The following is a 19,828-nucleotide window of genomic DNA, read 5'->3' on the forward strand; positions in this document are numbered from 1 at the left end:
ACATGCGAAATTATATATTGTTGATTTTAAAATCAATAATAGTTAACAAAAAACAATCCCGTCAATATTTCAGTACTTTGTTTACATAGTTTATTAATATATACCGTATCTCCGAATCATGCAATCAATTGCATGAATGATTTTAAAGTACGTTATTTATTATTTTTGCTATTAAGTACGTTACACTAAAAGGACAGCCAATTTGTTATATGAAAAAATTGCCATGGTACAGCACTTCCTTGGAATTTCGAGGTCAGTCCGTGCAGGGTTGCAGAGTTTGCATTCTCAATGAAACTTTAGTTTCGATCGATCAAGAAATTACCCTCGTAAACTCGACACCCTAAGTACAAAAAAGCCAGTATCTATATAATTATATGAATGAAAGTTTACATGGTATTCAATTTTAGATATTTCAGTCTCTATACGAATTACAATTGATTTCTTAAAGAAACAATTAAAAATACTACGTGGATATAAATATAGATTGATTACTTAAAACTTGATTAAAACACGCTCTCACTAAACATCTATCCATACCGGCAGATATAACTTTAATTATTGTTGTTTATCATTTTTATCTTTTAATTAGATTTTTTTTTCAGATTGAATATCGTAATCTTTACTATATTCGATATTTCAAAATGTATATTATAGAAGGGAGAAAATCATTTTTGTACATAGCACAATCCTTTACAGTATTACTTTGATATATGACAACAGATCAATTGGATTTCGTAATATCATGATCATAATAGATAGTTGTGTTTTACTTGTAAAATGTCACCAATGTTTAATTTTCAATTATTCTTGTTTTGAAATGTAGTAAAATAAAAAAAAAATATCATACAACAGTGTGTTGAATGTTTTATACAACTAAATGAAAGCTTCAAATGAGCATCAACGATAAGACTGAGAACAGCTTGATTTCTTAAATAGATTTTAATAAAATTACACAATACAACTTATAAGATTAAACTAAACTTATTTAACCAATTATTTTATTTCATTTTAAAAGACGCACACTTGAGAGATGCCATCAATTATATTATTCGCCGTGGTTCTTTTTTAACTCATGTTTTTAACTTTACCCATTCAGTACTTTTTCTTATGTTTGTGACAGTGTTGTATAATTTTGAAAGTACGACCAACAGTTCGCTCTCATTTCGTGATAGTATGACACATTTCCATTGTCGCTTCGCAGTGAGTGGTCACTAAGATAAGATAGCGCTCCGTTCTACCATGTTCTTCTCAAAGGTCTCTGTAATATTCTTTGGTAAGTTGTTTATACTTGTTCTAGTAACCATTGCTTGACATGAAATGAGTATCACTGTTCACGTTCTTGTTACACCCTCCTAATGACTAAATACATTTGTTTTTGATATTGAGGGAACATAAAACAGTCAACTCTTATTTCGTAAAGCCTTTACTATCTGTTATCTTTATAATCGTGAGCGGTGACGACACGAATGCTAACGACCATAATAGGAACACCATTCGTAAACCAGGAATTTTCTTAGTTGTTGTCATACACTTGCTTACTTGTATCATTTGCAAAAAAAACCCACATGACATGATTTTATTTAGCAATCACATGTTCCAAAGCGGTCTATTTCTCTACAATGTATCATGTTTTTGTTCAGTGATAAAAATACATAACATAATTCGCTTATTCGATAGACGACAAAAATGAAGAAAACGAAACATTCTAAAAAGTGAATATCAAAGGGAAGATTTTTAAAACAGTTACATTATATTTTCCGAGAAAATTCAAAATGATATTTAACAAAAAATGATCTTAAATTAGGAAAATAGTTGTATGCGTGTATGACTTGTAAAGAAATTTTTCCCCCTATTTTGAAGCACTTCATTGATATCACAACCTTTCCCACGAAAAACTACGACTCGAGGGTACAATTGCATTCGATACATAAACTGAAAATACTAAATATTAATAGAAATACCATGAATTCGAAGCTTAAACTCTAACAACCATTATGGTTATCGAAACGTTGCGTGACCAATGACATTTAGCGAAAATACACTAGACCAACTGAAATCATTTGGAATCTTAATAAGTTGTCTTTAGAAAGTAACATGAGTTTAATCAAAGTACTGAAGAACTGACAGGAGTTGATTTTGACGATGTTTATTTATTTTAAAATCAATTATATGTTATTTTGTTATTTTATATTATTTATGATAAGTTCATGTAGTTTCTAATTTGTATTTGAATTACGCACATTTTTATCATATGAATTTTTGGACTTTTTCGACAAGAATGTCGAGAAACCCCCAGATGAATCATCTTATATAATATTTAAAGATAAAATTAATTCAATCAAACTTTGTATCCGTAATAGAAATATTTCTTGAAAATTGTATGGATCCAAGCAATATTGAACCCTAGTCTCGTTCAACCAAACGCTCGGCTGACACCGTAAATCTCCGACAAGCAAGAGAGACTCTCTGATTGTCGGAGATTTACGGAGACAGCCGAGCGTCGAGCTGAACGAGACTATATTGAACTCTGGCGTAGGAATACATAAGACTACAAAAAATATCTAAATTGTTCGTACCATTTAAAATCTGACTATTTTCAAGGTATTTATAAATAAGTTTCCTTGAAAAACAATTCTTAAGCATACATTACATCGAATTTATCAATTATGTTCAAGGGCTAAGTCTTGTCAGCAACGATGATTTGTGCTGCGGTCCAAACACTGTTTCACTTTCGGTTTGTCTGAGTAACTGCATAGGAGAGTTGATTAAAATCAACTCCCAAAAATGAATATTAATGGAAAAGAAATAAATTTCTTCTTATCGTAAAAAGATAACATCCCTGGTCTCATCGTGTTGTTTGAACAGCCAACGTGTAAGCTTTTATATTTCAACCAATATTTCTAAAGCTTGAAGTTTGAACTGCACCATATATACGAAAACGTGTACTTTATTTCTTAGATAAACAAAATCAAGGTATTTTCACAAAACAAAAGAATACCAGTCATAACACGGTGTCAATCATGAGTTGACAATAAAATTAACATAACCGCATTAACTGATAAAAACACCTAGTTTATACCGCTTTAAACTGTTATAATCAATTACAAAATTATTTTTTTTTTAAAATATGAATCATTACTATTCCATATATATATATATAAGTTAGATCAATTATTCCATTGAATTCAATTGATGGTGACGAGAAAGACCGCCCATTTCTTTTTATATATGCACGTGTATTTCAATACTGAGATTTTGATGTCTACACAGGTGTGCTCTTGGTCTCCACGGACAGTGTGGACCCACAGGCCATCTGTACCCAGCTACTCAGTCTCGACTGTACTAATTACACACCGATCGAGAATGACGAATCCGTCTGTGGCACTGATGGGGTTCATTACGACAACTAGTGAGTTCTACTTATATAAAGTCCTATTTATAACGTGATCGGAACATATAAGTTTTCGAAAGGGTGTTTTCATATGAAGAAAATACCATTGATTCCACGTTGTACTTGTTGAGTCAGATTACAAACGTTATAGTTCTGTAAGTTATGTATACAGTGTATCAAAGGTCTATTTTTCATCGAAAATTGACTCCAATAAACACATATCTCATTAGTGATAAGTTTCAATTATATTTGAAGTTTTTGTGTATTTGAACAATACATTGCGTCAACAGTTACTCTTCGCACGAACGCAGGAGAAAGCAGCAAGCATAATCACGTGTTTTTAAAATCAAAATCTTGTGTCTATCTCGCATTTTTTCTTTATCATTACATCGTACATGTATGACATCTCTGGTACAAATGGAATACGTGAAGTTAATAGTTTTGTATTTTTGTCATAACTATCTCTGATTAACCGCTGTTAAGAAACCGAAATTATTACATGTATCATGCGAGCAATATTAATGTATGCGAAGTTATTGAAAATGTTTGCATTTTTGTTTTTGTAAATTAAAACTATATACATAGTATTGTGTCTAGCATATGGCTTAAAATGTATAATTTGCAAAAAACCTTTTATATTTTTACATAAAAATTGAACTGAATTAAACAATATTTTCATTTTTTTTTTATCAAGAAAAGTACCCAATAAAAAAACTGATGTGAAAAAAACTGGTTAACGTGGTGACTTAGACTAAAGATGATGTAATGTGGGCTAATCAATGTTTAAACAAGTATTATGGTGAAAACGAAGAAAGGTGTACAAATATTCAAGTTTCATCGAGGTTTTGAAAGATTATCACTAAGTATTCTTTTATCACATATCATTGTACCATTCTTTATTCTTATTACCAAAATCTGGCAGTTACACCAAGGAAATCAGTGAAAATTGAATGAGGAAATGAGAAGAAAACTACAGAATTCGGTATTTAAAGAGAGTTGGTTTTGAATACTTACATCTTTATTCAATTTTAAAAGCTGTATGTTTGGTCAAGCCCGATGTGTTGACCCCACCATAGACATCATGAAGGTGGGTCACTGTCACACTGGCACCACCCACCCACCTCACGTCACCACCCACCCACCTCATGTCACCACCACAGTCCCAACCACTACCACCACCATGGACTACCAGATGCAGCTGGTGTGTGCCAATGCTGCCCTCATCACGTGTACCAGCGAAATAAGTCTAATCTGTGGGAGTGATTACAAGCTTTACCAAAACAGGTAATATAAATGCTTGTCACAAAATTAAAAATACATATATTATGCCATAATTCTCTTAAATTTATTTTTTCTACTGATTTTTTTTGTATTTGGTTTTAAATATCTCCGTTTTATTATACAGCCATCAATTTTTCCTTCTTAAAGCTTGATACTGTCAATTTTATAGAGTGTGATCTAATTTTCCGCATCACTACACTGTGGTTTTCCGATCGATTCCGTAACACCACTCTCAGAAACTGATGACGTAGTACGCATTAGATAAAGTCTGTATTTTAGCTCGTTTAAAAGACTTCGTTTCAAAAATAGCATTGTTATATAAGTAAACGCCATACAGTTGATTTTAAAAACAAAGTTTTGTAATTAAAATTTTTAAATTAACAAGGGTATATAATGAACTTATCATTATTACAGTAACTTGATCCAAAGAGCCGGATCACGTATTGCTGCCAGTTTCTGACATCAGATCAAACTTGACGCTTCGGTATTTGTTTGATCTGATGATCCGCTCCTGGCAACTCGACGTGATTCGACCCTCTGGATCAAGTAACGAATATGAATTTTTCTGACATAAAACGTTTTATCGCAGAATAGTTCTAGATCTTTAATGTGGAATGCTGCATTTCAAAAAATAATCTCCTTGCTCTTTATGTTTTATAGGTTAACGACAAATTATGTATTAGATAACAGCAAATTCTAATTAATTCTCAATTGAATGAAATTTTGCTGTCGCATTCCTCCTTACAAATTCATGTTTCATTTCAGCTGTAAATTCACCCTTGCCATGTGCAGCACATCTGGATTACACCAACTGACTCTTGATGACTGTCGAAATCACAATGGCAAATAAGAAAATCAATAACCAAATAAAAAAAATTGAAATAAATCATATGAAATTCTTATTGATGAATGACGAGGGTCAATCAAAAATACGAAGACTTTTGTCATAGCTATATTACTTAACGTCATATCATTACTAAATTTGGTAGACATAATTTATCAACAGTTTCAAACAGTTTTCAAGAAAAAAAGTTAATAAATTCCTTTAATTCTAAGAATTTTTTAGAATTTAATCCTGCAAAAATGAGGTCACGGCGCAGGTCAAAATTTGTGTAATGTCAACAATAATCCATATAATGTTGAAAGTAATATCTCTATATTGGGCTTAAAAACAAATGATATTGAAACCTCAAATTAAGTTTTATCTTGGTATTCTTAGTTCCAAACAATGACAGGATATATTGTTTTGTCGAACAGATATTAGTAACTAAAGACAGATAGTCCTCTTTAAAATTGACTAAAAACATCGACGTAACCGGACGTCACGGCGCAACGAGAGGTACAAACAAAATGGATTTAACCCAGGAAAAAGCCGACACAAGCTGTGAAAATGCTCAATGGTGCAAAAAATAAGTCAACAATTATTTGCAAGTTTGTGTTTAACTGTTATAAATTTTGTGGGGGTGGTGATAATTGTATTTTAAATATAAAACAGTCCGAAAGAGAGTAGAATATCTGTAAATATTTGGTAAAAAAAAAAATAAGTAACGTCAACCGACTTCTAGGGTTATCCTTGCTGTAAACTAATAGATACACGGTTAGAAAATAAAAACTTTGAAGAACTAACTTATGATTCTCGAACAGATGTGTGCAAGTAAGATGTTTAGTGGTTCGGTGCCATTTTAAATTGTAAGGAGAAAGGCACAAGAGACTAAGCGTGATTTGAAAAATTGGGGTATATCTATAACCTGTGCGTGTTTAATCTTGACGTCGTGTTTTGAACGTTACCATGCGCCGTGGTGACAAAACATGTTGTTTTTAAAAAGGGGTAACAAAAATACCGTTTCATCAAATGGACTAAAACTTCGCATATCAATAACATAAGTGGTTTTTTTTTTTCAAATTCTTTTATTGATTTTATATAAAACGTTTTGGTGTTGTGTTGATCGGAAATTATTTGTATTTGTTTTGTTTGTAAGTATGGAATTTTTGAAAAATCGTATTTGAGTTCAAATTTGGTAAAAATTTGTTTTATTATTTTGTATTCACATAACCAGTTTGTTCTTTTGCGTAATGTATCGAATATATCCGACGAACTTTTTAAAGTTCCATTCTCTTCAAAAATATCTTTTACATATAGAATTCCGCTTTTAATCCAATTTTCAAAGCAGATTGTCTTACCTTTAAAATTGAATATTTTATTTGACCAAATAGGTTGTAATAAAAAAGCTTCGGTAGAAAAGGCAGGTATTTTGGTTTGGGTATCATCTTTACATAAATTATAGCATACAAAAGCTTGCTTGTATAACTCTGGGAAGTTGTTTATTATACCATAGTCTTTGGCAACCGTCTCATTTGTTTTCATCAGATATTCAATATCAATTTTTGTATCCTTACAGAAACTGTTAAAAAAATATTTAATATTGTGTTCTGTACTAAGTAAACGTGGAATCCACATTGCTTTTAGGGCCGTAAATTTAGATTCTATATCAACAAGACCTATTCCTCCCTCATATACTTCACCTATGATGGTATTTCTTTTGATCCTATCAGTTTAATTCCACATGAAATTAAATATAAGCCTTTTACATTTTTTATGAAATCATTGTCGGGTATTTCCAAAATGCTAGCTACATATATAAGTTTAGAGATTGCTAATGTGTTTATTATTGTGCATTTTCCAAATATTGTTAGTTTTCTTTTTTTCCAAGATTCAAATAACGTTTCCATTTCATGATATATTTTCATCCAGTTTTTATTGTAACATAAGTGTTGGTGCACAGATCAATCTTTTAAGTATGACTCTCATTAAAAATATATGATAGACAGCCACATTGTCTTCGTATTTCAATTTCTAATATTTACATTTTCCTGTGTCTTTGCCTGTGATAACACTACGTATCGATTTTGTACTATATAACACATAAAGCCAAATTGAGGCGCCAGCGGGGTTTGCTTATTCATATTTAAATATTTAATCGTAAGATGGTTTAAAATTATATAAATATAAGTAATAAGGAATCATTCTTTGAATATTATGAGGTGATAATTTCGGTCGGAGCGTGATCAAATCTATCATAAAGCTCTTCGGGTTTTTTTGGATTTGATCACGCCCCGACCAAAATTATCACCTCATAATACTCAAAGAATGATTCCTTATTCCTTATTTAAGGAACAATTATTGGTTTTTAAATAGAAAAAACAGTACTACAGATATCAGGACAGTGTTAAGGGTAGGAATTTTTAATAAGTAAATATAACTATTCTGAGACAACTTCTCAAAACCCATATATGTACATATACAATTGTACAAACATACACTGTACATTTATACAACGCGGCGTTTTAATAGGATCACTGACAACTATAGCTGCAGAACTGTAGCTCCACTGGAAATTCGGATTGACGGATCGCGGAGCTACATGTACAGTTCCATCAATACCAAAAAATGAATATTTATTGCACGCGATTTTAGACTTATCAAACTACAAATGAAATTTAGAAATATATCTTTAAACTTTCAATATCTTAAATATCACAAAATATCTGAAACATTTTACTTTAGATGATCTTACTTGACTTGCCTCTATATATCTTGTAAACCTTCTGGCTAGCAGAAACGGTTTGATTTGTTGACAGGTAAATTGACGGTTGAATTTCACTTTTCCAGGTCAATTAGGGTGCGTTTGAGGCAAGTTAATTGGTAAACCTGTAGTGAAATCAACTTACTTTATAACCGTATCATATTTTTGTTACATGGATATTCCTAGTTAGCTATATTTTAATGAGTATTCCTAGTTAGCTATATTTTAATGAGATAAAATTCATGATTTGACTGTTCTTTCCTTTAATGCGTTATAATGTATGTTCTTCTTTGTATGTTGAACAATTATCAAAATGTGTAAACTTGTATCAAATTTTTAAAAATAAACAACGTCGTGCTGCAGTTTTGTTCTCATGAGAAGCCTGTTCTTTTATCGACGTTGTACCTTTCTTTAATTGTCGTACCTGCATTTTTGTGCATTTATTTTCAACCTAAATCAAAATATATGCATCATAAATGCAAAACTCTAAATTTTCTTATTTTATACGAGTACCTAATTCCGCGATCAACCGTTTTGCATCAAACCGCTAAAATATAAAATTGCGAACGCCCATTTTTTTTTTATCATAGTTCCATTTACTTTTACGAAATTTAAAAGAAAGATATGATTTACAGCGGAAATTAATTCCTCGCGTTTGGTTATGAATCTATAGTACATGTAATTATTTGGAGTAATTTTGAAGATATACATGTAAAGAACATAGTATCAAAAGCGTTGTATCTCTGTTGTACATGTCGTCTATCCCAGATGCCTGTTTTTGGGATTAAACTAGTAGGAGAAATTCCGATTAAAAACACACGGTGACTTTAAATGTAGAAATTATGTATTTCTTAAATATTTAAAGCAAAATTTCCAACTTTAGATAACGTTAATAACACTCACGAACCGAAAACAAATCTATCAATAAACACACATTTCCCTACCCAATTTTTTCTCTTTTGATATTCATGTGTGTGATATTCGTGTCCTGAAAAATAACTCCAACCCATTCGTTACATGTTTATTGAGCTTTTTTTCAATATTGCAATAGTTGTATTATCTATGATTTTAATGGTAAACTCTATGCATTCAAAGGTCATATGAAACGATATCCTGACCATATTGAGTTATATACGGGAATGAGTTCATAAGTGCCTATTTAATCAGACTGGCATTGTTTTTTGGATATATCGCCTTATAAAGCTATGTTGTGAATACAAATATCCATGTCATTTTGCAGCATTTTAAAAGAAAAAAATACTATTTTATATAAAAACTTGTATAATTATACAATAATCAACCACATCTGATTTTTTCTCTCAAGAAATGAAATCGTGTGCGTTTTTATTTACATGTAATAGCGTGTACATAATGATATTCAGTTTCGAGACTGCAGGGAGAATAAATGATTTTCTTCATAAATCCACATGCAAGTATAATATAATTTTAATATAAACATATTTATATGTTTTATTTTGATCTTTTTAATGAAATTGACAAATTCAAAAATAAATCTGATCGTTTTTTCCCATTTGCACGTTCATGCAATTCATTAAGATTTTTTTTCTAAACAACTTGTAGGCCTCATTGTGCCTCATTCGCTTCACGATTATATTGTTTGTTTTACTTTCAAATTCACAAATATGTTACCATTTAATTATTTTTAGTCTAAGAGAAATTTCTTCAAATGTTTTGTTTTTGAAACGTGTACTTGAATGTGCAGTGTTTTGATTTTAAAACGTGTATGCGCGGTGTTTACTCACAGATCCCTTTTATCTCACTTTCTTCCGCAATGTTTTCTTTCGTTTTTTTTATCATTATTGATGCTTGTTCTTAATAAAATCTGTTAATTATCTTCACATTCGTTCACAACTATTTTTATCAAACAACCGATTTATTTTACCGATACATTTCTAAATCCTCAAATGCCATATTTCCGCGATCTAATTTAATAAAACATTAATACACGTGAACACAAAGTATTTTCTAAAGATATTGCTACATGTATATGTCAATAAGTCAGAAATTTATATTATTTCGAAATAAAATTTAAGAATAATTTTGCGGCATTTTATAGCAGTTCTTAAATACAAACTATGTACACAATGCCTCAAACATTTTTATTGACCTGCCTTATATACTTTTTTATGTGACAAAATAAATCAAATCAATTTAAATGCTTTAATTCCCTTTAAATGTAGCTCAATCATTATACGTACCGAAGAAGAAAATGATGTTTCTATTTCAAAAGGATAAGGATAATTCATTAATCAGCTGTAAATGTTGGAGCATTTCTTTCGTTAAATTTCCACTCCAGTACGGGATCTTCATCATGATTTTACTTTTGTGAGAAGCTGATATTAGATTTATTCATTAACGACCAATCAAAACTAAGTCATCTGTAGGCTACTACGAAATCAAATGATCTCATTTGAAAAGAAAGACACGTTCATATATGCAAAAATTTCTAAAATTTAATCGATAAACTACTGTAAAAATACACTAGTTTTAATGCATTGTTTACATCGGTGGGTCTTTGTGACGTCATAAATCCACAAAATCAAGAACGATAAGCGGGCAAGAATTTTTTCAGGTGCTCAGTTTTCACGGTTATTTCTCAGTAATGCAAAGGCAAAAAAATCTTACATCATGTATTTTAACATTTGTTTATACCAAGCTTTATATTCATGAAAGAAAATCATAGTGTTAAAAATCGTTTCATATGACCTTTAAAACAGTGATGAAACCATTTTGATATCGGAAAATTTCACAGAGACCAAATATAACGATGTATCAAACGATAACTTTTCATACGAATTCTCTCTCTTTGGTTAAACAATATATTTGTGTGCAAAACTGTAAGAAATAAAATTCCAAAACACCAATAGCAATTTTTAAATTTGCCAAAATTAATCAAATTTTGTAATTTAGTTAACAACATAAAACTTTGCTATTTCTAACTGTTTTGCAATAAAACAATAATACATTTATTGCATATTGTCGGAGTAAAAGCTCATGCCTTTACTGATCTCGACAAATTTGTACAAATTATTTTTAAAATTATCATAATATATTTTTTGTTAATAACGAGGATGAGGGTCAATGCCTAATTTCCTTCAGATTCATCCTTAGCGATTTTTTTAGTCAATTAAAAGTGGAATTTAAGATATGCCTTTTTTTCAATAAAGATTATCTTTTGGTTAGTACGTTTTGTTTTTTGTAGAAATGAATGTGGAAAAAATTATCAAAAATCCTTTTAATAAATGATGCCAATTTGATGTAGAAAGTGAACTGGGTTGAAACAAAATATATGAGATATTAAAAGAATTGTTTGTGTCAAATTGCCTAAAATTAAGATACGTGTAATATAAAATAATTGTAAAAATTTTTTTAGACATTGACCATGTGATATAAATACATAAATAACACATCGCTTAAACTTACGTGTATTTTCGATTTGCACGCTTTTTAAAACTGAAAATTGAATAAATTCATCCGCTAAGAACATGGCCTGCTGCGCATGTTCATCAATATTTTTTTTCAAACTTTAAAGGAAAATATTCATCATACAATATATAATCTATTTCAAGACATATTTTTGCTTAAAAAAAAGGATAAAAGTTTCCTCGACAAAACACTTACAGTCATACGAGTAGAAGTTGCTCTTTCATTCCAGTAATGTTCTAATGTTAACATAGCACATATTCATATTTTTATAACTTTTTCTCTTTTATTAACTTCCTATGTTGTAAGCTCAAAAGGCTTTAGTTTAAGGGTTCATTTACTCATATTTTGTTTTCAGAATAGCAAAAAGGGCTTGTTTGGAAAAATGATTTTTTGTTGAAAGACTTAATATAAAATTAAGCATTTTCTATAGCAGAACTTTTATGAAACTGGTATCACAAAATCTGAAATCTACACCTCATAAAAACATGTTAATGAGCAGATGATGATCTTTAACAACAAAATAATCTACCGATCAATTTTAGATATTAAAAATTATTTCAAATTTAAGCTTCAAATTCAGAAACTTTATAGAAGAATCACTGATTTATAACCTATGCTATCGACATTTCAGTTGATATTATGTTATAAGCAAGGGTAATAAAGACGATTCTACGTGTATTTGGTAAAGGAAAGGATATATATGAAAAGCTAGAAAGGAGATACGTCATAAAAATCAAGATATATTTCAAAACGTAACCAAACAAGTGTTCAAAACATTATATTTATATGATTCATACTTTTTTCCATTATAACCAACCTCTACATATCTTTCAGAGTCAATTATCAGTCAATATCATATCAAGCAAAAATACGTCAGACCCAATTAGCATAACAACGTTACTTATACGAATAAAGTCAATATAAGGAGTTGAAAATTATTATAACTGGAAACTCGATGCTTTGTGTCTTTTTAGTGTAATTGCCATTCATCAAATGTATTTCAATTTTCAAAGATTATTATTTGTTATATTTTCGTAATAAAAAAAAAAGCAAAAATAGTGCAAAATTTCAATATATTTGGGCTATTTTTCCCAAAAATATTCAATCGCCTTTTACTAAAAAAAAGTACGTTAGTTTTAAGAACAAAGAAAGTTGAGTATGGAAAAATGAATTTTTATAAAGGGTTAAATTTTAAAATAAAGTATTTTCGAAGTTTGTATGATACTGGTAAATCTGAATTCTACAACTCTTAAAGATGTTGGTGGACAGATACATGTAATCTATAACCATCAAAATAATCAACCAAATAGATTTTACATTTTTTCAAATTAAGATCTTAACGTTACCTTATGTAGAAGAGTTTCTGATTTCAACTCAGTCTATCGGCAGCTTTAAATTGATATTCAGGCTTTACTATGGTGCCATTAAAATTTGATTCAGTACATTTGATTATTGCTGTTTTGTACAATTTTTATTTTCCCATTGACTAACACCAAGTAATCTATGTATTTTTGAATTATTCCTTTATATTCCCTCGAAGAAAATGAGTCATTTATTCAAAATGGCGGCCATGTGAAAATAAGGATATTGGATACATTTTACAATATGCAGAAAGAATAAGAATATTAACTGAATAAACAAAGACACCTCATACAAGACTTACTCCATTAGCGATGATTGTTGAATATGAAAAATGTAATTCAAAGACAGAGCGAGTGATTTCAGATTTTTAAAGAAAAATTTATATGCTTAATAGTTGCAACGCAAAGAAAGGGATGGCTGACAGGGATAAGAAAAAGTAGCCGTATAATGATATTGCAAAGTTTCAGATAATTGTTTTTCACACATCATCCTACAGGTGGGAACAAATCGTCCATCCTGAGGAAAAACAAAATCATTGTCACTTTACTTAATAGAAAATTTAATTACTGGCGTCGTAAGTGGGCAGTTATGATTAAACGTCTAAAGTATAAACGATATTTAATGAATTGTGGATATAAAGTGGCGCAAAAGCCCAATGGTTTATTCGCAAGACACAATTTCAAATTTCATTCATCTTTTTTTATGTAAATCTATTCAATAATTTTATTATACAATTTTTACAATTGCGAATTTTAACTTGGTTTGAATATCTTAACAAACGATTAGGTCTGAAGCTTTAACCATTAGCCATTAACACCTGCTTTATGCGACCTTTGCTTTAACACCCCTGCGAATGTTATTGTCATTTAAATTATAGACCATGTGTTTTTATTTGACCCTTTCAGTTTCGCAGTAAAAATCGTGCCTCGTGTTTATAGCCTATTTCATAGAATCTAGGTACTTGTAGTCAAATATAAAATCTAGAGGTTTATTGATTTTAAACTTTATCTTCATTAATTGGTTGATAAAATGTGTTCTAGAAATAAATGTGACAATAAAAACAATAGTTTTTTCTGTTTTGAAACAATTAACATGCTTAGTAGAGATCCCCCGAAGGGTTCATTTTCGATCCGCGCCTGACCTAGTATAATAGCATCAATAGTGAAACAGAATATACTATTTTATGCAGAATGTTCCTTGAAAATGTCTCGATATACTGAGTTTTTAGGAAAAACAGACACCCATTATTTTTTTTAAAACATAGTACTGCACACAACAATCATTTAACATGGCTATGATTTTTTTTTAGCAACCCAATGTTTATATTTTCAACCACTCCACACGTGGTTGAACACGAACAATAACTCCGTTCTGAATATCATCGTTTAATTTAAATAACCACTAGATGGTAAAATAAAATTTACATCTTACATCAAAGTATTTTCATGTTTTTACATAAATCAAAGTAGAATGTGATATGAAAAACGACAAGAACTTACGTAATTTGAGAACATTATCCGAACACATATACTTCCGCTCAAAATTTCACAGGAACTGAACAAATCTCGGTGAAGTCTCGTGAACTTTCATTCGAGCACCTCTGCATTTATTATATACTTAGCATCGATAAAGAAAACATTCCTAACACATTCGCAGGGGTGTTTAATCATGGGACCAAAACGTGAAATTATTGGGATACAAAATGATATTTATAATGTATAGTCGGCCATCCCTCTACGCTTTTGTTGATTGAAATCGGTTTGTTTTTCATTAGATCTTACCGACAAGAACAATTCTTTATGGCCAAACCCTTCAGTTTGAGAAGAGTCAAACCAGGAAATATCAATAATAACGATATTAGACTGTCTTTTTGTGCATGTTTGACCCTGTTTTATTGAAAACTATAACTGCAAATTTTCCTGCAGGAAATTAAGAATTTTTACATAATCCTGTACTTTGGCTCTCAACTTTTGTTATGCCAAGTTATACAGTGTAATAGCAAAAACGTAAGAAAAAAACAATCTTTTAAATTCCTTTTCATCTTGATTTAATCAGTATTTAATCATATGTACTAAGTCTCTTCTTATGTTTACAAGAGATTCATTCTTTAAAATGGGCTTCTTTAAAAATCACCTTGCCTTTGATGTTTTCTGGTCTTAAAAAACTTTTAAACCATAGTCTTTTGACTGATATAACAGCATGTCAAGATTAAGTAAAATTATTTTTGCTAAATATGACATTCATATAAATGCACACTTTTAATTTCCATATAAAGGCCTCGAAATTAAAAAAAGTACACGTAGTTTTAATGTGTTTATTAAATGTTTAAAAGAGTATGTCCCTTTGTCCAGTGAGCATTTGCTGATCAGGAAATATCTATAAGACTCGTGGACTTAATTGCGTGGATGTCCACGCAGAAAATATATAAGCGAGGTTAAACCGGATGCTATGGGGAAAATTCAACCTGCGCATGAGTTAGCCTGGTTCCTGTGCGTAATGGGTAGCTCAGGGAACCAGGCTAGCACCCGTTTATCTGAATCGGGATCGGGATACCATGCCATATGCACACATAAGTTGAAGGGCGCTGTAATTGTAAAGTTGTCGGTAAACAGTACAGAAACAAAGTATTCCGTTTAAAGAAATGATCGGCATGTGATATGAACTGTCAGTATTATGAAATAAGTTAATGTTATGCCGAAACTACAATAGGCATCAAATAGCATAGTATGCAATGTTTTGTTGTTTTCCGAATACACATGTAGCTTAACTATACTTTTACAGTAGGCGAGGCTAGAGTACTTCCCGATTAAATTTTTTTAAGCATTTAAGTATGACTGAATAATAATGTGACTGGATATAATAGATTGATTGAATAAAATCTCAAGAAAAATGCATCAAAATATGAAATTAATTTACACAAAGCTGTCACTGCATATAGTAAACAAAGTAGTGCTAAGCGTAATGTGTGCGCAAATAGTACCGAATGCCTGATACTATACATGCAATCTTCATTTATGTAGATCATAATTATTTTAGAAATATGAACCCTTAAAACTCTCAGATAAGAAGTCAGGGCTATACATATACGTAATAAAACGTACAAATTTAGTGGTTAAAAGAAGGCGGCTAGAGTCCGTGGAAACTTCGATAATCTTAAGGCTTTCACGTCTTCGTTGGAAACACATTCATATGGTCCACGTATTGCAGTCCTTTTTTAAAGGACAGCAACTTCTTAATTTCTTATACATGTACCATAGCATCTGTATCAGTGACGTCACTGAAAACAGGTACGGATATCGTGATCAAACCAACTGTGTTTAAAAGTGTGAACCTCAGTGCAAAGTGAAAAGATCATCCTACAACCACCAAGCTATCAGGAAATAAATTATACACTCCCGTACACTGTAAACGCTATCCTAACATTAAAAAGTTCTCAAGTGGCTACTTCATTAATCTAAGGCCCCTACATAAACAATACTTTAATCAATTTTACATACTATATGCGATTTATTAGTTAATTTGTAAAAAGAAAGAAGTAAATTTAAACAATAGATTGCTTTCTTTTGGTGATCTATCCGGGTTATGGAGGTAGCGATTATTTCAGAAAAAATACATAACCGACTAACGCTCACGCTAGTTATGTATTTTTTGTTAGTCCTATGCCGTGAGTCACATTATCTGTACGGTAGTTGAATACCCCCTGCATGAACCAGAAATTGTTCGCTCCTGAATAAAAGTAAACACTCGTCAGTACTTTCATTCCTTTGATTCCTGTCCTGTCGCTTCCTTCAAATTCCAAATGAAACACAAAAGAACGCATTTTAAGAACGCATTTTATGGTTTAAAAACATAACAAGTTTATGTTTTTAAAACTTAAAGCGGCACAGCGTTTAACACATAAATCTTGATTATTTACTGTGCCGAATTGCTAATTCAATTTGGTATGAATGAGTCCAAAGGCGTACCTAGGGACAAAACGTTTCTAAACAGGTGGTCTTGGGCGGCAGCCACCCGTAAGCTAAGCACATTTTAAACAGCATTTTAAATCTATTTCAAGCTTATCTTTTAAAAAGATTGGTGAGCTAGCGCTGTAGCCATCATAAAACACAGAAGCAGATCTCTAAAACATTGGTTTGTATTTCTGAATCGATTAATTACATAGGTAGGCACAGTGGTGTACTGGAATTGTGCTGGAGTGGGGTCTCAATTTCGAACTGTGAATCTAGAGGCATGCTATAGCACATTGACTGTGCCTTAATCATTACCGTCTTCCTTGGAAGACGGTATAAAGAGTTGAAATAATTTACAGTCTCCGGGTTGTGCACTTCCTTTCCTTTGTGATTGGTTGAAAATACATGATGTGAAAATTTACGTTTATTTCATTGGTTGAAATAATGTTCGGCGCAAGGGAGATAATTTTCTGATGATCTTTTCCACGTACGACTTAACAAATTTCGTAGATTTCATCTTAAATCTTAAAAAGTGAGAAAACGAAAAAGCAATACAAATTGCTATGAATGAAATTCAGCCTTTGGTTTTCAGGTCCAACTAGTTGAAAGTAGCATTCTATAATATCTATTGAAATTATTTGTTTTTCTTTTAGAATTGTTTATTCAAATATTTTATACAAAAATGTAAAAAAAAATTGATGCGGTATGCCTAATATCGGTAAAGTTATTTGCACCTTAGATAGATAAATGCTGTGGTATAACTTTGATTTTATCAAAATAATACGAGTCTACGACCCTACCTAAGATCTCTTTCACCCTATAGTCGATCTCAACTTACAAGCTCGGGTACGCAGTTCTCAATTTTAGACACGCAGGCTTAAACGACACATGACACAAAAATGTTTGGATAAATCCACTCGCCATGCTATGTAGAGGAAGGTGACATTCATATAACAAAGAATTAAACTGTCTTTGATGACTAACTGATGTTAGGGTTTGATCTAAAGACGGTAAGGTTTGTAAAAAATGCTAAACTTGTTATGTATCTGCTGTTATTTGAATTGCGACTCAATCGAGGTGAAAATTTTCAAGAACCATTGGTGCTGTTTTGTAGCAATCGTATCTTCTCGGGCCTTTCCGGCAAGCTCGGAAAACATATCCGAAGTTGTTTTCCGAGCTTGAAGAAATTTAAGATAAAGCTAGCTATTATTATAATATTGAAAATAACTTTGCATTATAAGACCTACTGTTACTTTTTGACATTTACAATAAAACACAAAACTTCATGTGAAAATGATAAAATGAAATTCAAATGGTACAGTTTATCTACAGTAGTACAGTATTCCCAGAACCCCCTACTATGGAGTTGACCATGCGTATTCCAGTGAAAAAGACTAACGTAGTTGCTAGTGCTCCAGAGCGCTAGCAATTAGGTTTACGGTGGTAAACAAAAACACAATAAGAATATTTTCACTGGTGCAGAATTTTAAATTTACAGTACTAGATTAAAATATCTTTTTTGATATTTTATTCAGTACTTTTTTTGCAGTATTTCTTAAGCAATTTTTACCTGGTATTTGTAAAGTTGTGAAATGCGGTGAACATATACATGTATAGTGCTGACGTATCTATTGCATGTTTTTTTAGTTTCAAAGTACTCTGGCAATATACTTTCCCCTTTCATATAACTGGGCTCTGAAAAGCCGTGTAGTTTCTTTTCATTTTGATATGAATTGAAGGCAAGCGCTGAATTGATTTTAATGATATGCGGATTTATTAACTCTTACTATGAAATTTACGACTCGGTCAAAATTTCGAAAAGTTTTTTACTATGAGAACGTGTTCGGGATACTTAAGGAAAAATTCCGGCACAAATGCAAAATGTTGTCGGGTTTTATAATGAAACAAAAGAAAAAAACCCAGTGTTTTAAAAAAGTTCAATTAAGTAATTAAAATAGATTCAGAAGAAAAAAATACAAGCACAGTCATGCATTACTTGCTGAAATGTCGGTACTCCACTGGTCTAGGCTCCATCCTTAACGTACTTTTATTAAGAAGGTAAGTTTAAATTCCTTTATAACATTTATGTATGGAAATGTAGTTTAGACCCATAACTGGTCGAAATTCATAGTCATTTACCTTTATTACAGTAACTGCCCTCCTAAGTCCTGAGACACGCCCCGTTTATCGAATGGTCGATATTTAAAGCGACCTAAGAAAAATCACGGACTGCACGAAATTATCACGTTAATGTCAGACTTAGATTTCCATGCATAAGAGAAGATTTTGGTTATTTCTTTTATCTAACATACTGATGTACATTAATAGTAATTTAGTTATTCATTTAACTTACTTATTGCAATCAATATATTAATTTGTTAAAAGAAAGATGTTAATATAAATAGTAAAATGCTTTTTTTGATGATTCATGCGGATGAAGGTAGCGATCATTGGAGAAAAAAATTATATAATTAACGCGGGTTATGTATTTTTCCTTCCTTCATACTCATACTCTGGATGAATCATGGAAGAAAGCATTTAATTGTTTAAATGATATATAGCCACAGTACTTATAGTAGTTTAACTGATTTGACTGTTCTTTCCTTTAATGCGTTATAATGTATGTTCTTCTTTGTATGTTGAACAATTATCAAAATGTGTAAACTTGTATCAAATTTTTAAAAATAAACAACGTCGTGCTGCAGTTTTGTGCTCATGAGAAGCCTGTTCTTTTATCGACGTTGTACCTTTCTTTAATTGTCGTACCTGCATTTTTGTGCATTTATTTTCAACCTAAATCAAAATATATGCAT

At 31.0% G+C, this 19,828-nt stretch overlaps 1 protein-coding gene across 1 annotated transcript; it reads left to right on the plus strand.

Moving 5' to 3' along the window:
* The first annotated feature begins 1,150 nt into the window (after positions 1-1,150).
* LOC105329872 (ovomucoid) lies at positions 1,151-5,558 on the plus strand. Its single transcript, XM_011431355.4, has 4 exons — positions 1,151-1,273; positions 3,271-3,409; positions 4,427-4,675; positions 5,438-5,558. The coding sequence occupies exons 1-4, from the start codon at positions 1,240-1,242 to the stop codon at positions 5,520-5,522; spliced, it is 507 nt and encodes a 168-aa protein (XP_011429657.3). The 5' UTR covers positions 1,151-1,239; the 3' UTR covers positions 5,523-5,558.
* The last annotated feature ends 14,270 nt before the right edge of the window (positions 5,559-19,828 follow it).

The sequence above is a fragment of the Magallana gigas genome, chromosome 2 (genome assembly GCF_963853765.1).
Source record: "Magallana gigas chromosome 2, xbMagGiga1.1, whole genome shotgun sequence".
Lineage (NCBI taxonomy): Eukaryota > Metazoa > Mollusca > Bivalvia > Ostreida > Ostreidae > Magallana > Magallana gigas.

What these genes read in the sequence shown, in the direction of transcription:
- LOC105329872 (XM_011431355.4), top strand. Translation starts at nt 1,240, where the DNA reads ATGTTCTTCTCAAAGGTCTCTGTAATATTCTTTG. An exon ending in GGTCTCTGTAATATTCTTTG is followed by an intron (nt 1,274 to 3,270) that starts GTAAGTTGTTTA and finishes ATGTCTACACAG; the next exon opens with GTGTGCTCTTGGTCTCCACG. An exon ending in TACAAGCTTTACCAAAACAG is followed by an intron (nt 4,676 to 5,437) that starts GTAATATAAATG and finishes GTTTCATTTCAG; the next exon opens with CTGTAAATTCACCCTTGCCA.